General features: G+C 50.3%; 6 protein-coding genes across 6 annotated transcripts; 4 read left to right on the forward strand and 2 right to left on the reverse strand.

The window, feature by feature from the left end:
- Positions 1–3,738: 3,738 nt before the first annotated feature.
- On the forward strand, positions 3,739–9,988 carry FOBCDRAFT_29727 (uncharacterized protein). Its single transcript, XM_031179091.3, has 3 exons — positions 3,739–4,623; positions 4,681–9,617; positions 9,668–9,988. The coding sequence occupies exons 1-3, from the start codon at positions 4,104–4,106 to the stop codon at positions 9,776–9,778; spliced, it is 5,568 nt and encodes a 1,855-aa protein (XP_031044978.2). The 5' UTR covers positions 3,739–4,103; the 3' UTR covers positions 9,779–9,988.
- Positions 9,989–10,188: 200 nt separating this feature from the next.
- FOBCDRAFT_29740 (uncharacterized protein) lies at positions 10,189–11,136 on the reverse strand. The gene is made up of 4 exons (XM_031179089.3): positions 11,078–11,136; positions 10,840–10,980; positions 10,726–10,776; positions 10,189–10,667 (listed from the first exon to the last, which is right to left on the reverse strand). The coding sequence occupies exons 1-4, from the start codon at positions 11,078–11,080 to the stop codon at positions 10,491–10,493; spliced, it is 372 nt and encodes a 123-aa protein (XP_031044976.1). The 5' UTR covers positions 11,081–11,136; the 3' UTR covers positions 10,189–10,490.
- A 473-nt stretch (positions 11,137–11,609) lies between these two features.
- Positions 11,610–13,727, forward strand: FOBCDRAFT_291846 (uncharacterized protein; the record flags this gene model as incomplete). The annotated part of the gene is made up of 1 exon (XM_031179088.3): positions 11,610–13,727. One exon carries the CDS (start codon positions 11,610–11,612, stop codon positions 13,347–13,349), a length of 1,740 nt encoding a protein of 579 aa, XP_031044975.2. The 3' UTR covers positions 13,350–13,727.
- Positions 13,728–13,927: 200 nt separating this feature from the next.
- On the forward strand, positions 13,928–14,968 carry FOBCDRAFT_220925 (uncharacterized protein). Its single transcript, XM_059609566.1, has 3 exons — positions 13,928–14,294; positions 14,349–14,469; positions 14,528–14,968. Exons 2-3 carry the CDS (start codon positions 14,383–14,385, stop codon positions 14,669–14,671), a joined length of 231 nt encoding a protein of 76 aa, XP_059467082.1. The 5' UTR covers positions 13,928–14,294; positions 14,349–14,382; the 3' UTR covers positions 14,672–14,968.
- Positions 14,969–15,032: 64 nt separating this feature from the next.
- On the forward strand, positions 15,033–17,013 carry FOBCDRAFT_200197 (major facilitator superfamily domain-containing protein; the record flags this gene model as incomplete). The annotated part of the gene is made up of 3 exons (XM_031179087.2): positions 15,033–15,984; positions 16,036–16,377; positions 16,430–17,013. The coding sequence occupies 3 exons, from the start codon at positions 15,033–15,035 to the stop codon at positions 17,011–17,013; spliced, it is 1,878 nt and encodes a 625-aa protein (XP_031044974.2).
- Positions 17,014–17,442: 429 nt separating this feature from the next.
- On the reverse strand, positions 17,443–23,370 carry FOBCDRAFT_131440 (uncharacterized protein; the record flags this gene model as incomplete). The annotated part of the gene is made up of 6 exons (XM_059607884.1): positions 17,443–18,942; positions 18,992–19,986; positions 20,038–20,922; positions 21,344–22,595; positions 22,642–23,250; positions 23,305–23,370. 6 exons carry the CDS (start codon positions 23,368–23,370, stop codon positions 17,443–17,445), a joined length of 5,307 nt encoding a protein of 1,768 aa, XP_059464673.1.
- Positions 23,371–23,536: the final 166 nt, after the last annotated feature.

Raw genomic sequence — 23,536 nt, forward strand, 5'->3', positions numbered from 1 at the left:
GAAGGGTATCGAAGAAATCTGCAGTGGCGAGCAAAAGTGAATGGTTAGTTTGCAATTGGCGGTTGAGACCCTTCTCGAGGGGGTCAATGGTCACAAACCTATCAATTCAAGTCGTAACACACCAGAAATAAGATCTGATGCTTTCCCCAAGGACACTGGTAAGAAGAAACCGGCGGTCCTGATTTGCGTGAAGGCTGGCTGGTCCCCTGAAAGGTGGGAGGGGTTAGAAATTAGTAGAGAATAGCTTTAGAGTCGGTGGAGCGCAGCGCGGCACAAGACAAGACAACACCAGCCAGGCGCAAAGGGGATGTAGGGAGGAAGGAGGAAGGAAGAAGGAAATGAGGATGATGATGGAAGAGGAAGATGAAGATGGACAATCTCGAGAAGGAAGAGTCGGAAGAAGAGGTCTAAGAGGGATTCAGAAATGGTCCCGGCCACGGTATAAGTCAAGACGAGAAAAATCGAGCTTGTACCGGTAGCCGACTAGGGATTGGATTGGATTGAGTTGTCGAGGGTGTGGTTGAAGCACCTGGAGTCTTGGAGGGGCCGCCTCAATGGACTGGAGTAACAGGCCAAAATTTCAGTTCTGTTGGGGATATGGAGGGGGTACGTATCCTGGCATTGTTTTTTCTACGAGGTGCGCTGTAGGAGGGCAACTTTTTGCTACCCTCCACAATCCGGGCTATCTTAGTGAAGAAGCGCATCCACCTCCCGCCGTTGTGAGACTGTGAGAGCCATTGGCATGCACCGCATTGGCGGTTTGCTTGATCCGCTGGGACCCCACGACATCAGACACGCCCCTTGCTGCATGACACTCCTTACCAAAGAGGGACAAGGGGACCATCATTTGCAGGGTTTGGGTTGGGAAGAAGGTCAACGAAGGTGAAGGGTCCTGGCTAAGGTACCGGTACTTGTATACCGCATTTCTACTGGCAACAACCCATTGCTTCTGCCTCCAGAGGGCCGGGTGACTTCGGGTAAAATTACTCCCAGCCACTGTTCTCCAAAGAATCGATATGGAGGGCTGGAACAGCATTCTGGAGCCGTGCTGGAGCATATGTTTGTTCTTGGTGCGCCTGTGAGGCTGCTGTTGAGTTATGGTTGCAGCAAGCGGGTGGGCGGAAGGCTGATGCTGAATTTTGATGGGAAGTCAATTCGTCCGCTTCGGAACAACAGGATCCTCCCTGCAGACCAATAGTCTGATCCTCAATGATCTGGATCTGATCCTTAACTTTGATTGCACTATTATTGCCACGGTGTGGCCAAGCTTGTTGGACGGGTTGCACTCAACTTAACTCAATTCCTTATGCGAGTGAGTTCCTATCTATCTCCGACATCTGTGTGCAACTGTACCAAGCCATCGAATGATTGAGTTGTCATCATTATCCCTCAGCAATCCTGAAAGTCGGATTTTCTGCAAGATATTTCGTCATACTTCAATCAATTCTCCTCAACTATTTTTGCTACCAATAATTTCGGCATTTCGGGTATGCTGAGGAAGCATTCACACAGTCGCCGCCTACCCGGGACTATCGTGAACTTCATTTGTCTCAATGCAGTATCGAACAGGAAATTCGTCTTCGGGGTGGCCATTGACAATTGATAGATTTCTTTCTAGCACCTAGTAGTAAGAGTGGCCAAAAGCTGATCGCACACTAACTAACAATCTGCAAATAATCATCCGGCCGTTCAGGCTTGGGGAACCATCATTAATCGGTGGCTATTTTTTACGTCTCTCCAGCGCCCAGTCTTTGCTATGCCAGGTGTTGTGCCAGTGAGCACTGATTTGAAAGTACTGTACATCTACTCAGCTCGGGAGTTTCGTGGGCCTCCCGTGTGGCTCCACTCCACTATGAAAGACAAGCATCAACGTCCACTTCCAATCTCAGCAAACAGCTTTCAGATGGGGATTGATTCAACATGAGCTGTTATAGGCCTCCAGTGACTCTGAACAGACACAGTTTGAATGGCATGGGTAGCAATTCCTGATCCTTGATCCTGAATTGATCCCTAACCTAACAGTGCACACCATCATGAGAACTCATGACTCCATCCTATGTTCGCCGACTCATGAGAGAAATTTTGTGCCTCCCTCCACCGCCTGGTCAACACCTCACTCACATCCCCAACTTCCCCTACCAACAATGATTCGGCCCCCCACATTCTCCGTCAAGCATCGACTTCCGGCTCATGGTGGGGTCAGGCTATATTGATCGCTATCCAAGTCTCTTACGCGTAAAGTACTAGAGTACGTTTTGTGATGTGTGACCTTGAGTCGGCTCGTTTCGGTGAGTTACTGATGGCTTGTAATCTATGGAAATGGGACGTGTGCCATTGAGGACCGAGAGAATTCTTATGTGACCTTCCTTGACTGCTTGACCCTTATCCCTGGGCGGTATGGCGTCTGTAGATCTCGTTTCGGTTTCCATGCACCAACGGTTGTGGCTATCCGCAGCGGTTTCTGAGAGGTGCAGATAAGAGCCGCAAACATCACAGTGACTTAGACAACGAACGTTTCAGCAAGTCAACCTAACTCTATTATCCAACGATGGCTTAGAGACAGACAGTAAGCATGGAATGGCAGCTCAACGTCTCGACAAATTGTTGCATACAAGAGGAGTTCGGATTTGCGGAAACCGACGGACAAACGAGTAGACTCGACGTTGAAATGTATCGGTACCTAACCGAGTACATTGAGCCGGATACCTAGGATGGCAGTTGAGAAAGACGCGAAATTACATTGACAAATGAAACCACTGGGAGTTACCTGGCATCTTCAGAATTTCGACGAGTTAATCACCACCATCGCAATCAATATTACATCTTTAAGGCTTTGAATTATATGGCTCTCCATGACTCTAGTAAAAGCCCTCCTAAGGTTCATGGGAATGAACCTAACCCAATGCCCTATCCAGTTTCAATGTAATCTATCTTATCTGGACCATTCAACTTTCACTATCCTCGCTTATTCGTACGAGCTCTGACTGGTAGCAAGGACCATCTGTCATAGCCTTAGACCCTTGGAGTTAATATTGATAGTGGGATGTCTGTCGTCACCTTGCCTTTGATATTCCGAGATGGAGCCTATTCTTATCGTTGCTGGGCCGAGAACTTAATTGTCGACCAGTAGATAATAGAATCGAGAATGCAACACGAGCAAGCCGCTCGGCCGAGCTATCAGTGGCTCATGAAGGCAAAGCCGTAAAGAAGATAGCCAGCAAAAACAGTTATCTCATCTCAGTTCATCGATGTTGATGGTGCCCCAAAAGGTCGGTTTCTGGGGAAGATGGTCCCCTGGACGCCCCTGGCTGGTGCACGCCTACTGTGTTCAACCATACTCGGATAGGCATAGCGCTGGAATATGGTTGAGGAGCGGGCTGCACGCCAAGGACCCGCCGCCATGTGTGGCTCGGGGATGTTCCAATGTTCCACTCAAGAGAAAGTACCGGATACTCAACCGTGCTACAGCGGGAGCGAGCGTACAGGGCGCCTTGTAAGGGTCTCGATGTACCGACATCTGCTCTTCCAACAGGTACTGTACAAGACGCCAATTGCCCGGTGGAGGGGGGGCAAGGAGAGAACAGGCCGGGGTGTGGCCTAGAGCTTCCCCCAATTTTTTTTTTCACTCGACGACTTTTTGGTGGGCCAGTCGTTCAACAATCGGCTGCTCCCTCGCAAGTCGGTTACAGTCGTGATTACCTATTCGTACGGGCCATCCGCATCCATTGAATGTTTTGGCTTGATCCTTCAGCTCTGTCTCTTCTCTAATTCCTCCAATTGCTTCTCGCTGGTAGGCAGAACGGATTTCCACCTTTGGCCTTCATATTCATAGACTCTCCGGCCACTTTCTTCTGCCTCCATCATCCTTCTCATTCTCCTTCCCCTCCTCCTCCCCTTCTTTCTATCTCCCCGCCAGCTGCCTTCAGCTTGGGAGTTTATTACGACGGTTCCATCTTCTCTTTACGTTGGGGTTAAGCGGGCCCCTAGTATATTCACCGTCAATTCGACCATCGTCTTGCACCAATTCTAGGTTGCGATAGCCAGTTCGCGCTTTTCGAGATACCCCTTCTTTCAAATCCTCTCACGACCTAATACCGCCAAAAATGCGTCCCGAAGTTGAGCAAGAGCTTGCTCACACGCTGCTCGTTGAATTGCTCGCATACCAGTTTGCTTCTCCTGTTAGATGGATTGAGACTCAAGATGTGTTCCTCGGTGAGAGGACCGCTGAGCGAGTCGTGGAAATTGGTCCTGCCGATACTCTTGGTGTCATGGCTAAGCGAACCTTGAAGTCCAAGTACGAAGCCTACGATGCCGCCAAGTCCGTTCAGCGAAATATCCTCTGCTATAACAAGGATGCTAAGGAGATCTACTATGATGTTGATCCCGTGGAAGAGGAGCCTGAGCCTGCGGCTGCTTCCTCTAATGATGCCCCTGCAGCTCCTGCGGCCGCTGCCGCTGCACCCGCTGCTGCTGCTGCACCCGCCCCCAGTTCTGGTCCTGTCGCCCAGGTTGCCGATGAGCCTGTCCAGGCTGTCGACATTGTTCGCGCCCTCATTGCGCAAAAGCTCAAGAAGCCTCTCCTCGAGGTTCCTCTCAGCAAGGCCATTAAGGACCTTGTCGGTGGTAAGTCAGACTGAGTCCGGACCAATTGATATATTATTAACGATCTTTCCTGTACAGGCAAATCAACTCTTCAGAACGAGATTCTCGGTGATCTTGGAAAGGAATTCGGTTCCACCCCTGAGAAGCCCGAGGATACACCTCTCGATGAGCTTGGTGCATCCATGCAAGCCACTTTCGATGGCAACCTCGGCAAGCAATCGCTGTCCTTGATTGCTCGACTTATCTCCTCCAAGATGCCTGGTGGCTTCAATATCACAGCCGCCCGAAAATATCTCGAGAGTCGATGGGGTCTTGGACCTGGCCGACAAGATGGTGCCCTGCTTCTCGCCCTCACAATGGAGCCTCCTGCGCGACTGGGCTCTGAGGGCGATGCCAAGGCCTTCTTTGACAGCGTTGCCAACAAGTATGCCACCAATGCCGGCATCAGTCTGTCTACAGCTACTGCGGCTGGCCCCGCTGGCGGCTCTAGTGGCGGCATGATGATGGATCCTGCTGCTATTGATGCCCTCACCAAGGACCAGCGTGCCCTCTTCAAGCAACAATTAGAGCTTCTCGCTCGATACCTCAAGATCGACCTTCGTGAGGGTGAGAAGGCTCACCTCAACTCCCAGAAATCCGAGAAGGTTTTGCAAGCCCAGCTTGATCTCTGGACTGCCGAGCATGGTGACTTCTATGCCTCTGGTATCGAGCCTGTCTTCACCCCCCTCAAGGCCCGAACCTACGATTCATCATGGAACTGGGCTCGCCAAGACGCTCTCAGCATGTACTTCGATATTATCTTCGGTCGTCTCCAGGCTGTTGATCGTGAGATTGTTAGCCAGTGCATTCGTCTCATGAACCGATCCAACCCCAAGCTCCTCGACTTCATGCAGTACCATATCGACAACTGCCCCACCGAGCGAGGTGAGACTTACAAGCTTGCTCAGGAGCTCGGACAGCAGCTTATTGAGAACTGCAAGGATGTTCTTGATGTCGCCCCTGTGTACAAGGATGTTTCCCTCCCTACCGGGCCCAGGACAACAGTTGACGCCCGGGGCAACCTCAACTACGAGGAAGTCCCGCGTACCAGCTGCCGCAAGCTCGAGCACTATGTCCAGCAAATGGCTGAGGGTGGCAAGATCTCTGAGTACGGCAATCGCACCAAGGTCCAGAGCGATCTTTCTCGCATCTACAGACTCATCAAGCAGCAGCACAAGCTGTCCAAGACTTCGCAGCTTGAGATCAAGAGCCTTTATGGCGAGGTCCTTCGCTCGCTTGCCATGAACGAGAGCCAGATCCTTCCCAAGGACAACAAGGGCCGAAAGGTTCTGAAGAACAGCCAGAGCAAGGGTAAGGTCGAGACCATTCCCTTCCTTCACCTTAAGAAGAAGGGTCTCCATGGCTGGGACTACAGCAAGAAGCTTACCGGCGTGTACCTCAACTGCCTTGAGGATGCTGCTAAGTCTGGTGTCACTTTCCAGGACAAGCACGTTCTCATGACTGGTGCTGGTGCCGGTTCCATCGGTGCTGAGGTCCTTCAGGGTCTCATCAGCGGTGGCGCTAAGGTCATTGTCACCACCAGCCGCTTCTCCCGCGAGGTCACCGAGTACTACCAGGCCATGTACACCCGCTATGGCTCTCGCGGCTCCCAGATTGTCGTTGTTCCCTTCAATCAGGGTAGCAAGCAAGATGTTGAGGCCCTTGTCGAGTACATCTACGATACCAAGGAGGGTCTTGGCTGGGATCTTGACTTCATCGTTCCTTTCGCTGCTATCCCCGAGAACGGTCGTGAGATTGACAGCATTGATTCCAAGTCTGAGCTTGCTCATCGTATCATGCTTACCAACCTTGTTCGTCTCCTCGGATGCGTCAAGGCCCAAAAGACTGAGCGTGGCTTCGAGACCCGACCCGCTCAGGTTGTTCTACCCCTTTCTCCCAACCACGGCACCTTCGGTAATGACGGTCTTTACTCCGAGTCCAAGCTTGGCCTCGAGACTCTCTTCAACAGGTGGCACTCCGAGAGCTGGGCCAACTACCTCACCATTTGCGGTGCGGTCATTGGTTGGACCCGAGGAACTGGTCTCATGTCTGGTAACAACATCGTTGCCGAGGGCGTTGAGGCTTTCGGCGTCCGCACTTTCTCTCAGCAGGAGATGGCTTTCAACCTTCTTGGTCTCATGTCTCCCACTCTAGTTGATCTGTGCCAAAATGAGCCTGTCTTTGCTGACCTCAACGGTGGTCTGCAGTTCATTCCTAACCTGAACGAGACCATGACCAAGCTGCGCAAGGATATCATGGAGACTAGCGAGGTTCGCCGCGCTGTTGCCAAAGAGAGCGCCATTGAGAACACCATTGTCAATGGTGCCGCCTCAGAGGTTCTCTACAAGAAGAAGACAATTGATCCTCGTGCCAACATCAAGCTTGACTTCCCCAACCGACCTGACTGGAAGACCGAGATTGAGCCACTCAACGAGAACCTCAAAGGCATGGTTGACCTGGAGAAGGTCGTTGTTGTCACTGGTTTCGCTGAGGTTGGTCCTTGGGGTAACTCTCGTACTCGATGGGAGATGGAGGCTTATGGCGAATTCTCCTTGGAGGGTTGCGTTGAGATGGCTTGGATCATGGGTCTCATCAAGAACCACAATGGTCTTATCAAGGGTAAGCCTTACTCCGGCTGGGTTGACGCCAAGACTGGTGAGCCCGTCGACGACAAGGACGTCAAGCCCAAGTATGAGAAGTATGTTCTTGAGCACTCTGGTATTCGTCTGATCGAGCCTGAGCTGTTCGAGGGCTACGACCCCAACAAGAAGCAGCTGCTTCACGAGGTCGTCATTGAGGAGGATCTTGAGCCCTTCGAGGCCTCTAAGGAGACTGCCGAGGAGTTCAAGCGTGAGCACGGTGACAAGGTTGAGGTCTTCGAGATCCCCGATAGCGGCGAGTACATCATTCGCCTCAGGAAGGGTGCCTCTCTCTGGATCCCCAAGGCTCTTCGCTTCGATCGTCTCGTCGCTGGTCAGATCCCCACTGGCTGGGACCCCAAGCGATACGGTGTTCCTGAGGATATCGTCTCCCAGGTTGACCCTGTCACACTGTTCCTCCTTGTGTCTACTGCCGAGGCTCTCCTTTCTTGTGGTATCACCGATCCCTACGAGTTCTACAAGTACGTCCACGTTTCCGAAGTTGGTAACTGTGTTGGTTCCGGTATGGGTGGTGCCGCCGCTCTCCGCGACATGCACCGCACTCGCTTCCTCGACCAGCCAGTGCAGAACGACATTCTTCAAGAGTCTTTCATCAACACCATGGCTGCCTGGGTTAACATGTTGTTGATGTCCTCTTCCGGACCTATCAAGACCCCTGTCGGTGCTTGTGCTACCGCTGTCGAGTCCATCGACACTGGTTATGAGACCATCATGGAGGGCAAGGCTCGCGTCTGCTTTGTCGGTGGTTTCGATGATCTCGGTGAGGAAGGCTCTTATGAGTTCGCCAACATGAAGGCCACCAGCAACACTGTTGACGAGTTTGCCCACGGACGTACTCCCAAGGAGATGTCTCGTCCTACCACTACTACCCGAAACGGATTCATGGAGTCTCAGGGTTGCGGTATCCAGGTCATCATGACTGCCAAGCTTGCTCTTGACATGGGTGTCCCCATCCACGGTATCGTTGCCCTGACCACCACTGCTTCTGATAAGATTGGCCGTTCCGTTCCCGCTCCAGGCCAGGGTGTTCTCACCACAGCTCGCGAGAACCCTGGCAAGTTCCCTTCGCCTCTTCTCGACATCAACTACCGACGTCGCCAAATCGAGCGTCGCAAGAAGACTATCAAGCAATGGCAAGAGTCTGAGCTTGAGTATGTTCATGACGAGATTGATGCCATGAAGGCTCAGGGTGCTTCCTTTGACGAGAAGGAGTATGCCGCGGACCGCTTCGCTCACATTGAGAAGGAAGCTGCCCGACAGGAGAAGGAGCTTCTCCGCAGCATGGGCAACAACTTCTGGAAGAGCGATCCTAGCATCGCCCCTCTGCGCGGTGCCCTCGCCACATGGGGTCTCACTGTCGACGATATCGGTGTTGCCTCGTTCCACGGAACCTCTACCAAGGCCAATGATAAGAACGAGTCCAGTGTCATCTGCCAGCAACTTCGCCATCTTGGCCGCAAGAAGGGCAACGCTGTCTTGGGTATCTTCCAGAAGTACCTCACTGGTCACCCCAAGGGTGCTGCTGGTGCTTGGATGATGAACGGTTGTCTCCAGGTCCTCGACACCGGTCTTGTTCCTGGTAACCGCAACGCGGATAACGTTGATCCTGTCATGGAGCAGTACGACCTCATCGTCTACCCCAGCCGCAGCATCCAGACCGACGGTGTCAAGGCCTTCTCCGTTACCTCTTTCGGTTTCGGACAGAAGGGTGCTCAGGCCATTGGTGTCCACCCCAAGTACCTGTTCGCTACTCTTGATGAGAAGACCTACGCCGAATACTGCGCCAAGGTTGATGCTCGCCAGAAGAAGGCCTACCGATACTTCCACGATGGCTTCATCAACAACAAGCTGTTCGTCGCCAAGAACAACTCTCCTTACTCTGATGACCAGCTCAGCAAGGTTCTTCTCAACCCTGACGCTCGTGTCTCCGAGGACAAGAAGTCATCTGAGCTCAAGTATGCCCCTGACTTCATGAAGAAGTCAGAGAAGGTTGTTTCATCAGCCAAGGCTAAGGAGACTGAGCAAGTCATGGAAGCTCTGGCCCTCAAGGTCACAAACAAGAACAGCCAGGTTGGCGTTGATGTTGAAGACATTGCTGCTGTCAACATCGACAACGACACTTTCGTCGAGCGTAACTTTACCGCTAACGAGATCTCCTACTGCCGTCAAGCTCCCAGCCCCCAGAGCTCTTTCGCTGGCCGCTGGAGTGCCAAGGAGGCTGTCTTCAAGTCTCTCGGCGTCGCCAGTCAAGGCGCTGGTGCCGCCATGAAGGACATTGAGATTGTCAAGGGAGAGAACGGTGCCCCCGCTGTTTCTGTAAGTCACCCTGTATTCAAGTCAAATATGCAAGATGCTAACATTTATAGCTTCATGGTGAGGCTGCTGCCGCCGCCAAGAAGGCCGGTGTGAAGGATATCACACTGTCCATCTCACACTCTGATAGCCAGGCTATCGCTGTGGCTGTTGCCAACTTTTAAGTGCATACAATGAGAAGGATGGTTTGTACGGGTTTACTTAGGACTTTGTAATGGGCGTTTGATGAACGATGTTTCGATATGATGCCTGACTGTTTTGATGATATATGTTGCCGGCTACAGTTCATACTGGGCCTATGGTGTTGATAGAACTTGGCGTAGACTGCGCTGGGTAAAACAAATTTACGCATGGAATAGACATTTTTAAAGTTACCCACGGGCCCCTGTTGTGATATCCATGGACGATGTAACCAGTTTCTGTAACCACGAACTGAGGCTAGGGATTTGAGTTGTGGTCAGCTAGTACTCAATCCAGGGGAGTGGACGAGAATTCTTTAATGGCTTTGAATTCATGACGGATCATGTGCAATAGTATTTGCTTAGCCAACGTACTGCACTTAAACGCGCGCGCACACAACACTAAAAATAGAAATCTGTCTCGTGCTGACTTGAAGACATATGTCATTAATTGTTGGTACATAGACCGGATTCTTCTTCCCAGCTTGTTTAGAGCTCATCCTGAGCTTCTACAGCCCACCAATAGGGCCGCAACCAAGCTGGTAGTTGAGATGTCCATGTGGTGATACCAGAGGATCTTCGCAGTCCTCCTCTTCTCTTTGGTATCATAGACTCCATTATGCCTTGTCGTGAGGTGTTGTGAAATCTAGGACCGTTGGTTCAACGTGTAGATATCATCGTTAACCATGTAATTGTCTCATTGACCTCGACCTCGGCCTCGGCCTCTTCCACCACGACCACGTCCGCGATCACCACGACCGCTGTGATCTCCCCTTGACTGTCCTCCTCTTCCGCCTCGGAAACCGCCCTGCTGGCCCTTCTGTGATTCGCTAACCTGGTCGATGATCTCGTCGGGTACTCTCAAGTATTTGATCTGCTGCACATCAGTCTCCCTTTCTAGATAAAGACTCCATGGCACACTTGAAACGTACATTGTTTCCCTTGACATAGACCTCTGGTAACCGGACAAATCGATCGCCCTCCTGTACTCAACCCGTCAGTATATCCTGTTCGAAGGTATCGCGTTCGTGACTGCGGGCGCATACCGGACTTGTCTGCACCACCTCCTTGAGTGTGAGGTTCATCCATGTATCGCACGAAACCAGATGTCCGTTGAGTGTCTCGCCGTTCTTCAGCTCAACGAGCATCGGGTGGCCCTGGGCCGCATTGAGTAGTCCGAGGGGTAGCTATTCGCCGTCAGCTATTGCTATGCTAGCATTGTGCGCCGAGGTGATCAGGACACTAAACAGTGACTATCGGGGGTTAAGGGTAATTCCAGCATACCATGTTCTCATTCGTTACGTCGTAACTATGTGGTTTATGATGCGCGTGCTGGAAACGCAACGTTGAGAATGGAACAAGCTCAGTGGAGCGCGGCTGTTCGGTGAGACCCAAGGTGAGAGCGGCTGTGAGCGGCTAACGCCTCGCAGAATGCATAGCCCCGTTAGCGATAGTGGTCGTTGCACAAATACCTTAGGGAAGGCCCCGCCACCTTAGTTGTATGCAAGGTACAGAATTCATTCGATTATCGGCAGGATCCATTTCTCAGCATCGACATTGGCAACATAATCGTACGGCGAGAATGCCTTGTCCACGATTGGTGTATAATGGTCTACGACGCTGTCTTTGCCAAGCAACTTATAGGCCTCCTTCACTAAAAACCCTGAGCTCAGCAGGGTCGGGACGATGGCCTCTATATCTAAAAACAGTTCAGAATCGCCAATATGGGACCGACATAGCCAAGGACCAAAAAAGCACAGATTTTCTCGACAATGATAACTTATTGAGTTCATTTCATGATGAACTTGACCAGGCCATGTCTTTGAACTCTGAAGAGAAGACGGGATCATTAAGTGCATTTTTTCAAGACTATGAGCACGGGCAAGCTCAACAAAAGAGTATAGAGACGGGGCAACATGTTGATCAACAAGCCAAGCTAGAAGGCCGAAACCCAGCCCTGGCTAAAGTGTTGCCAGACTTGAACACCGTATCAGTGCCAGTGATGGTTGACGCCCTCAGACGGTTACGGATGCCACGACAAAAAGGCAATTCTGACCTCCCTACCAACAGGTATTTGAGGATCCTGAATATCGTTAGATATCTTCTCAGAAACCGGAAGTATCCCCCCGATGCTTTGATCTATGAGAGCCTGATGGCTGCTATGGCTGACCCACAGGGGTCTAGCACCGGAGTTCGCAAATTATTGGATGATATGAGCTTTCAAAATGTTCCGCTTACTGCGGATGTTTGCTACCTCGCTCTCGAAGCTCTCAGCGTACACCCAGATTATATCCTGCGGCAAGAAGTTGTGCAGACAATGGAGCAGCACTGGTTCGAATTCACGATGCCTGCCAAGCAAAGTATTGCCGTGGCGATGTTACGAGAAGGCCAGTTTGAATTGGCCTTGAATAAGTTCGACCAGCTTTTAGAAGACCCAGGGTATGTGGATCTTTGGGTCTATGATATTTTTATTCTGGAGTGTGGTAGAGAAGATTTCTTTGATGAAATGCTTCACATCCTTAAGAAGCGAAAGTTTGCTCGTGGTTCCGACAGTGCTTTCAGAAGTATCCAGCTGATGGCCTTGGACATTTTCAGCCAGGGCTTCCACCATGGAGGAACAACTTTCGTATGGCGAGATGTTGTCAATATCCCAATTCACAGCCCTTCCAATGGTATTATTGAGAACGTTCTGGCCACTGGAGCCAGGCACGGCGACACTGAACTCGCCAGTCAAGCTCTTCAGAAGCTGGCGATTCGTGGTAAGCCTCGCCAGCAGCATAATGATGCTATCGTGGAAGCGTTCGCTAATTCGGGGGATGTGACGGGTGCGCTTACGCTTTTGAATCTGCAACAACACAATGGGCGCGTCCTTCTTCGAGGAACCACACTGCCCGTTCTACGGGCTTTACTTAAGAACCGGAATCTTATTAGCGAAGCTGAGGCTGCTATTCAAAGCATGCGCAAAGAGGGGCCTGTTCCTCGGGAAGTCCTTATGGTTACGATCGAGGCTCTGGCTCGAACCCGAACTTCAGAAGCTGCTATGCACCTGTTCAATGACATGCACCTCCTCACCGGGAAAAGCCCCCGATTGTCAGACATTGGACTTCTCCTTCGTCATGCCAGCCAAACAGCGACGCAGTATGACCTTGCAGTGGCTTACAATTCCGAACTTGCCAAGATTGACACCACCTCGGTGTCAATAGGGAAGAAGAGTTCTAAAAACGATCAAGACAATGACGATGCCACGGTTCCCAAGACGTGGATGGATCAAGTCGAAGCGGGCCCTGCCTTTGACGTGATAATCCCAGCCTGCGCACAGATAGGCGATTTTGAGCTGGCATTCAAGTTCATTGACTATGCCAAGAATGCAGCGCTTGATTACCCTGCCTGGAGGTTTGCAAGTTGGGTTGAGCCATTCATCAAGCTGGCCCTTGACGCAGAGCACCCTGGAGTGTGGAAGGTTGTCGACCTATTAGACCAAGGCCACGACGCGCCAGCTATGATGGTACGAAAGGAGCTTCAACGACGGCGCATTCAGAAGAGAGCGAGCAGTTGATAAGATGCTATGTTGCATAAGTCAATAGACATCAGCTCAAGAATGAGACTCTAGGGCCGAGAGTGCGCCTGAAAGAGACTATTACGTGACATTATCGTATCCAGTTTCTGGTTGCACTTCAGGGTCAGCATTGGGCAATGTTGAACCTATCAACTAGCTACTGTGTGTATCTGAGCTTATCGTCAAGCAGGCCAGCTGTTGTGCGTGAGCGTCAATGACGTAACGAACATAATAATGCGACCTCTGAGCTTTCATGTCTGGCCTTGAAGTATCATTACAGTAAGCAAGGTCCCGGGCTATCCGGTTCATTTGTATTTTAGCTTGAGCATGATTCTTATCAGACTGGGGAGCGGGCGCCGATCGTTGAGTAGTTGGGGCGTTTGGGTCACAGTCAGTGAGATATAAGGTCCTACCAGCCCCGGGAAAGCTGTTGGCTGTTATGGTATGAAGGACTCAGATATTGTTGGGGTATATGAGAAGAGATTTCACTGTTCGGCCGAAAAAAGGACGAGTTCGGTGAACCACATGAAATGGTATACACAGATTCAATCTCCGTTTGAAAGCAACGATATTTAATTCAGAGTTGGTCCGTCGTGATTAATATTCCGCAGAGTCTCGGCATCCAAGGAAAATTGAGGCTCCTCGACCGGGGAGACGTCACACCGAGGGTGATTAATCCAGGGGCCTTCAAGCTTATGATTGGGTCATCTTGGCACCACGTCCCCGGGACGATTGCTAAGCTTTTGACGGCAGATGGCGGAGGGTCTCACCCATTTAGGTCATTAGTGCTGATCTCTGGGGTTCAAGATGTGTTTTAGTTTTTTTTTTTATGTGCTGGGCCTGTTATGAGCTGGCGGGCTCTTGGAGCTTACCGCTGAGGTGAGAGACATGCGTAAGGGCGAGAGACAAAGAGATATAGGCTGAGATCCAGAGATGAAAGACAAAGTAAGCGGCCAAGATGCGTATATCGTCGTGTTGGTGCTCACAGATCAACAATAGTCTAAGAAAAAGGCAGCCGAGCATCCGGGTCTCAATGACGACATATGAATTGAGTCTCCAGATGGTCATCAATCTCACTGTAGACAAACTCAACTACCGCGTACATTCGACTAACTCAAACGTAAGAAACCCGACTCAATTCGCAATAGACCCACAGGCTAAAGTGAAAATTCATACAGTATTACAGTGTAAGTGCTCACGCAGATAAGCAAAACCTCACCCCGGTGATAAACACTAATCACCCTTCAATCCTAAATGTCAGCCCTAAACTCCGCTTAGGTCCAGACTATTCCAAAAACCTGCAGCTTGTTGATCACCTCTAGGATAATAAAGTAGGCCGAGCACCGAGCAGGGATTGGTAATAACGTCAGGCATGTTAGTCCGAAAGTGGCTTACAGAGTTATGCTTGCTCGTATGGACCATGTCAAAGACATGTGGAAGGGCTAAGATTGCATTACAGCATGATGGGTGACTAACTCCGGATTGCTAAGCTCCGCGGTGTAAGAGCTTGCAGAGGAGCAGGCGAGTGGGTGAGAATATGAGTATAAGACGAGTGCATACCTCACGATATTTGAACTCCAGATCTCAGTTAGCATAATAAGCTTAAAGAGAACCCTTCCCACTTGATAACCTCCTCTTGTCTCCTTCTGATACAGTTATCTCGATAAGAAGATATACATCAATATGTCAGACCTTATCAGAGATGCTCCCTTGGGGCAACTCATCCGCTTCGTCACTCGCAACAAATATCTCCAGTACCCAGAAGAAAAGCCTGACTTCAAGCTCCCAGAGTCCTGGGTTGCAGTGATCAACAACCCCGATGCTATCATCGAAGAGTCTTCTCCCCATGACAACACAGTCCTCACTGGTACAGCTCTCGCATCCTCAGCCTCATCTACTGTTGCAGCAGAGGAAGATTCTAAGCTCAAGGCTGAGAATGAGAAGAACGAGAAGAACGAGAAGAGCGAGAAGAACAATGAGAACGACGACATCGAACGTGCCGATCCTCAGCCCATGAGACTCCATCGCTCGCGATCTCCCCAAGAAACACAAGCCTACACTGTCGACAGACTCGAAGCCGATGAAGAGCACGATGTTGAGAAGGTCAAGTCTATCCCTGTCGTTCCTAAGCGGACAAAGGATGGTTCTATCCTCGTCGATTGGTACTTCAGCGATGATAACGAGAATCCTCATAACTGGACCAACAACCGCCGCCTAGGTGTCTCTCTCATCATCTGTCTGTACACCTTCGTCGTTTATACATCCTCTGCGATCTACACTTCCTCAACTGAAGGCGTCATGCGCGCTTTTGGAGTTAGTCAACTCAAAGCTACCCTTGGTCTTTCACTATATGTTTTGGGCTATGGTATTGGTCCTCTGATTTTTTCACCCCTGAGTGAGATTCCTCGCATTGGCCGAAACCCCGTTTACATTGTCACGATGTTTCTATTTGTTATCATCTCTATTCCTACTGCACTAGTGAACAACTATCCCGGTCTCATGGTTCTTCGATTTCTTCAAGGCTTCTTCGGCTCGCCTTGTTTGGCTTCTGGTGGCGCTTCACTGGGAGATATTTACAGTCTCATGGCTCTCCCCTATGCTATGATGGCGTGGGTATCGGCTGCTTACTGTGGTCGTAAGTCTCCTTTCCTCTCACTGTGTCTTTGCTTTCAACTGACATATCTAGCTGCTCTTGGTCCTCTGATCAGCGGTTTCGCCGTCCCCGCGAAGAACTGGCGATGGTCTCTTTACGAGAGTATCTGGGCGTCGGCCCCTATCTTCATCCTCATGTTCCTTCTGCTCCCCGAGACCAGCGGTGCCAACATTCTCCTCCGCCGCGCAGAGCGTCTTCGGAAGCTCACCGGTAACCAACGTTTCATGTCGCAGAGTGAGATCGACCAGCGTCATATGAAGGTTTCTGCTATTGCAGTTGATGCCCTCATTAAGCCCATGGAGATCACCATCAAGGATCCTGCCGTGCTGTTCGTGCAGGTCTACACTGCCATTATCTATGGTATCTACTATTCATGTAAGTTTGCTCCACCACATCATTAGTAACTCAGATAACTTACTTTCCTTAGTCTTCGAGGTTTTCCCCCGTGTCTACCCAGTCTACTACAACATGAACCTTGGTCAAATCGGTCTCGTCTTCCTCTGCGTTCTCGTCTCTTGTATGATTGGCGTAGGCCTCTACGTCTCCTACCTCTACTTCTACATGGACCCCCGCATCGCTAAGCGTGGTTGGCCCATTCAAGAAAGTCGTCTCGTTCCAGCTCTTCCTGCCGCCCTTGGTCCTACTATCGGCTTGTTCCTCTTTGCCTGGACAGCTCGGGCCTCTATCCACTGGATCGTGCCCACCATTGGCATTACCATCTACGGAGCTACAGTCTTCATTGTCATGCAGTGTATCTTTGTGTACATTCCTCTCAGCTACCCAATGTATGCTGCCAGTCTCTTTGCGGCGAATGACTTCTTCCGAAGTGCTCTTGCTTGTGGCAGTGTTCTCTTTGCCCAGCCCTTATTCGACAATCTCGGTGTTGCTAAGGGTACCAGTCTTCTTGGTGGTCTGAGTGTTATCGGTATCATTGGTATCTGGCTGCTGTACTTTTACGGTGGCAAGCTGCGATCTCTCAGCAAGTTTGCTATTTCAGACCATGTTGAGTAGATGAGTAGCACATATCCAAAGACGGACAACCCATCTGAATACTTTACGGGGATACTTTGTATGACTGGACGAATGACTGAAAATTAATGTGATGGAAATACCATGGAATTTGGCGGAACTCGAGAGGAATACACACAAGTCAAGGTTAATGATCAGCTGAAATAGCACCTAATAATGATTTAAGCAATGTGGTGCTTCAAATATATTATCACATCCATCAGGTGAAAAGAAGAAGAAAATGCTATAACCCGCGGTTCTCAATCGTCTGACATTGCTGGGTATCTCCAGGCATGAGTGCCTTAACTTGATTCCTGTTTATGCCATGATCATTGCGCTAAATAAACTGATTCGCTAAACCCATCCATAGCAATTTCTGCCCCAATCATAAGCCATAGATGAATAGATGTGTACATTTGACTACTCTGGCTCCTAAACGCCTGACCATGGCTCATAGTTATAGCCAGATGACTGGCCCCCAGGATGAATAGAAGGGTTGTGCGAGTTTTGGAAGTACCAGCTAGACGGCTGTTGCTGGTTTGATGTCTGACCCTGTTGGCTCTGGTGTGTAGACCCAGAGTATGATGCATAACCCTGCTGCTGGTTGTATGAGCCACTGCTAGCACGAATATGCTGTTGTGTGTTTGAACGCATATTAAAGTTCTGGCGGGATGCCGCCGTTGGCTTGGATGCTGTTGTCTGTGCGTGAATATTAGGTGTTTGATATGATGGGCTGGTGTCATATGAGCGATCGTTTCGACTCGAAGAATTAGACCACTGGTTTGCTGTGGAAGAAGTAGTCTGATAAGATGTGCTCATGGTGGTCGGTGGTTGGTGGCTTCCGCTGGTGCTAGTGCTGCTGTAACGCCCATTATCATTATAGCCAGAACCACTGGATATGTGTGATGTATCATAATGAGTGCTGCCTAGTGGATTTTGCTGCTGAGCCATGTCGGAAGGAGGCTGGTAACCTCGTGCCTGGTCAGTTACAGGTGTGCGAGACTGGTTTCGCTGGCTTGTTCTAGAAGTCGTGTGAGGAACCGCAGCTTGTTGATAAGGGGATTTGCGGGTCTGTGCCATCATGGCTGCTGCAGCGACGGGCGATTGACGTGCCTGAGCCTGCTGCATGACCGTGTTGGACACTGCTGCAGCTTGTTGGGAAGCATCATTCGTTAGGCTCTGGTTCTTCTGTCGAGTCCTCCCGCTTGAGCGTGTGTCGTATGTCATCTGCGGAGAGACCGATGCCATTGTTGTTGCAGGCATAGTCGCGTTGGAAGTTTGAGCCCAGTCTGATGGCTGTGGGTTTTCAGGCATATTTTGCGCATTCGTATGGCTGGGCTCGGACGGAAGACTTCTTCGTGTCTTGCTGGTGGTGTTGCTTCCACCAACACCAACACTACCGCTACCAAAGGCGGTCCATCGCCTTGTTTCAGAGGGAGCGACCGTACCAGCAGGAGCTGGGATAGGAGGGGCTGGGTGGACCATGGGTTGTGTCACTTCTGGCAGGTTATGAGAGTAGTTGCCTCTCTGCGATACTGATGTGCCCATTGCTTGAGAGCTGGTCGAGTTAGGGTCTGGCTGAGGAAGAACTAGGCCGGAAGCAGGCTGATAGTAATTGTTTTGTGTGGATTGGGTATCTTGAGTTGTTGCATCAGTGTTGGTGACCATGTTTCCGATATTCATCTGAGGGTATGAGTAGTCCTGTGAAGTGTCTTGTTGTTCGTCATCTTCCTGTTCGGAACCTTCTGCCTCAGCATCTTCCTGCGGTTCAACCTCTTCATCTTCCTCATCGCCATCGTCTTTGTCATCATCAACAACGATAGCCTCAGACTTCTTGGGCTTCGTTGCCTTATTTCTTGGTTTCTGTGGCGCATATTCACATGCAGTCCCATGATCTGCACATTCGGTGCAGATTGGTCTCTCCCTTGGGCACTATTTTATATTAGTTCAGCAGCATTTGATTAGTTTGAGAGGCATTTACCTTTGCCTTCCGTGCCTTACAGGGGAAACAAGCTGTTCTCGACTTGCCCATCTTCTTCGTCTTACGCTTAGGAGCGGAAGTGTCGTCAGCAGCCTGAGCTACTGCTGTCTCAGTATCTGTGTTCGCGTTGCTCTGAGCACTTGACTGTGGCACTAGCTCTTTGGTAGTTCTAGGTCCAGTTGAAGTTGTCTGGCTGCTCTGTGTTGAAGAGCTTGCCTGTGTTGAGCCTTCCTTGTTACCGGGATGGACAATGCGGAGCCGTTCTGCACCATATTTGACAAGCATGTTCAGTGACTCGCGCTGCAACTCTGGTGCTTGGTTGGCGAAGATACCAAACTGCTCAGGAGACAATGTGGTGGGATCGACACCAGCGTTGCTGAGCATTGCCGTGGCTGCCTCTTTTCGGCGTGCTGCCTCAGCTGCTGAGACATTAACTGGGAAAGCAACTGAAGCCAGCTGGCCGTTCGCCTGCTGAGACGAAGTTCCATTCGTCGTTGCCGATGCGTCCCCCATCAACCCTTGAGGATAATCGTTGAATCCTTGCTGCCCAGGGTTGCCCGACGCTTCTCCTCCGTTCATATACGATGGACCCCCTTGATTTTGCCCATCGATTGCTGGTGCCCCAGGACAATCTGGGGGGATTATCGGTCCGTCTACTGAGTCCGCTGGTTGAGATGTTCCGTTGTTTTTCTTCTTTCGTTTCCGGGGATTACCATTCTCATCTTGCGCCTTTATAGTAGAATCCCGCTTCTTTCGCTCCTTCTTGTCTTTCTTCTCACCTCTAGATTTCCTCGGCGTCTTCTCCTTAGCCTTCTGCTGCTGTTCCAGGAGTCTCTGCGCACCTGGTCCCAGTTGACGAGGAGCAGGCTTGAAGTGGGCGGCTAGCTCTGCAACTGTTTTGTGCAAAGGTGTATGGTTGTATTTTACATTGATGGAGCGACTGCCACGGTTAAAGGCAATCGTGATAGATCCTCGACAGTCAAAAGCAGGCCGAGCTATCTCATTGTCAGCCAGTGAAACAATTTTGGCTGGCGCTCTGAACTTACCATGCAGAACTGGGTCAGGCTCTCTCTGACTGAACTCTCCTACTATTGTTTTCGTTGGATTCTTCGCATTCTGTCGAGTCCATTGCTGATACGAGTCCTTGCACAAATACGTAAAAGTCCAACCCTGTGTAACGCGCGACACCTCTCGAACAGTCCAGGTACTCCCATCGGTTGAGCTGATTATTGAAATGATATGTTTTGCGACAGACCGTTGGAGCGTCGGGTCGTCTTGTGGCGGATTCATGAGCGTGTCATTGGCAAATACCACGCGCGATAGCTGTCCTTCATCCCGATTGCCATTCATTCCTACAGACTGCGCTCCTCCCAGTGACGGATCGATGTTGTTTAGGCTCTCGAGTGTCCCATTCTCCGATTCGGACACAGGCAACTGAAATCGTACCGTGGCTCTCAATTCGATTGTCAAAGCCACATTTTCGGCCCGTGTCGGTGTCGCCTTGGCATCTAGAATGTTTCGTAGTTTGAGCTGGAGCTCCTCGACCGAATCGCATTGCGAGTTACTTGACGCTGCGGGTGTCTGCGCGCCGCCAAGACCAAGGCTTGCGAGGAAATCGACCATGGTCTTTCGTTGCTCGCAAGTTGGCCGGCGCCGCGCCAGGCGCAATAGCCTTGAGTTATACTCGTCAGCGCCCGGCTCCTTCTGAGGTGATGAGGCGACAAGTGTTGCCCATGGGATTTTGGGGTGACGCTGTCCTGGCGTTTGCGGGCTCACGAACGCGCAGGTAGGTGATGGTGGAGCTACGGATTTGATAGATGAGGTAAGGGGCCGGGGTGTGTTTAGCTGAAGTTTAGTGGGTGTGAGTTGAGCGCCTCGCCACTGAGAGCCACTAACGGGTGCTGAAGGGGGTGTGAGTATAGAGGATGAATCTATCCTCCCGCCTGCAGTCGCCATATTTCATATTGGAATATTTCAAGGAGATACGCAGATCAAAGTGAATATAAATCAACTATGGCAGTTTTTATGATTCGCTTGTCAGGATGTTCAACTTGTGATGTTGCTGTCGAGTAAAAGAAGCTTTGGTGAATGTGATGAAAAGGAAGTGGTTGTGAAAGCTTCGACGGCTTCGAAAGCTTCCATGAAAAAAAGCATTTAATCACAATCACAATAAGGAACAAATGAGCGGGGCCATTCTCCTCAGTATTTTGATTCAATACGATCAAGTGCTCGCAGCTTGATAAACAATGTCCTTAGAAAGTAGCAAAAACGCCTGTTCCGCCGGCCACCCATTCTTCATATAAAGCACTGACAATGCACTCTATTGTGCCCTTCGACCTCAGTCTCATGAACTTTCCTCTATCCATTGCTCGATTCTCTCGATCAATTCAACCTTTCGTCCAGCAGTACTCATACCCTTAGTAGCAAGTATATCTTTGAGCTGAACTACCGTCATTTTTTGAATAGTCCCACCTTCGATTGCGGCCTTCAATTGAGCCATACTGAAGGAAGAACCAGTTGCTTTCTCTGATGAACTTCTCGATTTCTTCACCGGTCTATCCATGTCTTCATCGTCCGTTTCACGCTTTGTCGATTTCTTGTTCGCAACTTTACCAGACTCTTCTTCTAGAGATTCAGACCATTCTTCCAAGTAGCCGCCTGCTCGTTTGCTGATCGCTTTGTATTTTGGCTCCGTTGCATCGTCTGCCTTCTCGGGTACCTCTTCCTCCAAAGCAAGAGCTTGAAGGATTCTGTAATGCCACTGCAACGCGGGATTGGGGTATTTCAATGGATCGTACATAGCCTTTGGCAGCTGGAGTTGCTGAATGATAGTTCGCATCTGCGTCGTAAGTTCTCCAGAACTTCGCAGCACTTCACTTGGTGGGTTGATATTTCGCAGGTCATCCTGGAATGGTAGAGGATAGATCCAAAGTCCAGCAGGCAGATACGGCGTTCCCGAGTCAGCATCAGACCGCTCTCTAGACGGTATGATGGCGGCCAACATTGGCTGCGCATTAGCACGAGTGATACACCAAGCGACACCCATTTTGTCATCCTTGAGAAGTTTCTGCCAAAGCGCTGTGAAAACCCTGGTCGAACCAACATAATCTTCTTCGCTGGGGAAGATGAATGTAGACTTCTTGGTGCTTGCCCAAACGGGGAGCAGACTGCGCGGTTTGAAGCCGATGATACGAATGATGGGTGATCCGAAATCCTTCAAGGACTTCTGTTCGTCTGGGGAGAAGTAAACGTATTCGCCGCCAAACTTGTACGCCTTCTTTATCTCTGCTTTTTCAACGGTCCTGGCGCTATCCTCCGCGATTCGTGTAGTTTCACCTGTAGCAATTTGCGGCTTTTCACCGTCCAGCCAAATGTAACAAGTGCGTGCTGGTGTTTGACGATGAACAATGTTATACCCCTTCACTGAGATGCGTAGCCCAGGAGCAATCTCGAATGGCAAATTTGAGAACAGGGCTCTCTTTGCAGTTTTTTTGGAATTGACATTTGAGATGAGCGAGTTGAGTAATGTCAGTCCGTCTCCAGATTTCGATGTTCGGACTTCTGTCATGTTCGCCTCTCCAACAGGGTCACGATAGATAATATCCTTCGCGTGTTAGCTGGTTCCCTGTTATCTTCAAACCGATTCTTACATCATAAAACTTGTTGAGGTCGAATTTCTCGTCTCCACGGGTGATAGGGAATAGATCTATCAGGATCCCAAGGTCGTACAGATCCTTAGCTCGTACCGCTGCAGCGGACTTGGCCTGTTTGTCAGATGCGTGGGGATTGTCGTTGTCAGTTACTATAAACAAACGACGACTGCCAAAGTTCGCAGCCTTTGTTGTGAAGATCTGGTTCGCGCAGAATAGCACATTCGACATGCTGACAGGCTCATCCGAAGGTGTCAGTACCTCATCTTCGTCCTCGCCATCTTCGACCAGGGCTTTGAGGACCTTCACATCTTCTGCCGCGGGCACGTCGAGATCAGTGAATAGGTAACAATGAGGGTAACCTAGACCACTTCGACCATCTACAGAGTCCTGGAATTTTGATTTCTTCGTTCCAAAGAGAAGAATACCCATCATGTCCTTGGGATTAGAGATGATGCGTTGTTCCATGAGATGATAGGCGCATTTTAAGGCCGCCTGGACAGGGCTGTCACGATCTGCCTTTTTGGAGTCCGAAGGCGGCGGTGGCTCTAACATAGATTTGCTAATATCGATTGCAAGCAAGATGGCATCTTTCTGTGCCTTATAGTTCTATGGGTGGATCAATATGGAGTTGGGGTGAGTACCAATGTTCGATCAACTCACGTTCTCATCAAGTTCTTGCTCCTCCTCATCTTCGTCTTCTTTTCGCCAATTCTGTTTATCAGCCATGATTGATGTGATTGATGTCTGTTGTTTTTAGTGAAAACCGATCAATCTCATCCCAGGGTCAGCTTGACTTTAAGAGCTGATGAGAGATCTCATGCTAGTGGGCAATAGCTTTAGGCAAACGCGAGCTAATGACAAGGGTCGACGCGCTGCCTGTCGCGAGCTCACG

Source organism: Fusarium oxysporum, chromosome IV (genome assembly GCF_013085055.1).
Source record: "Fusarium oxysporum Fo47 chromosome IV, complete sequence".
Taxonomy (NCBI): domain Eukaryota; kingdom Fungi; phylum Ascomycota; class Sordariomycetes; order Hypocreales; family Nectriaceae; genus Fusarium; species Fusarium oxysporum.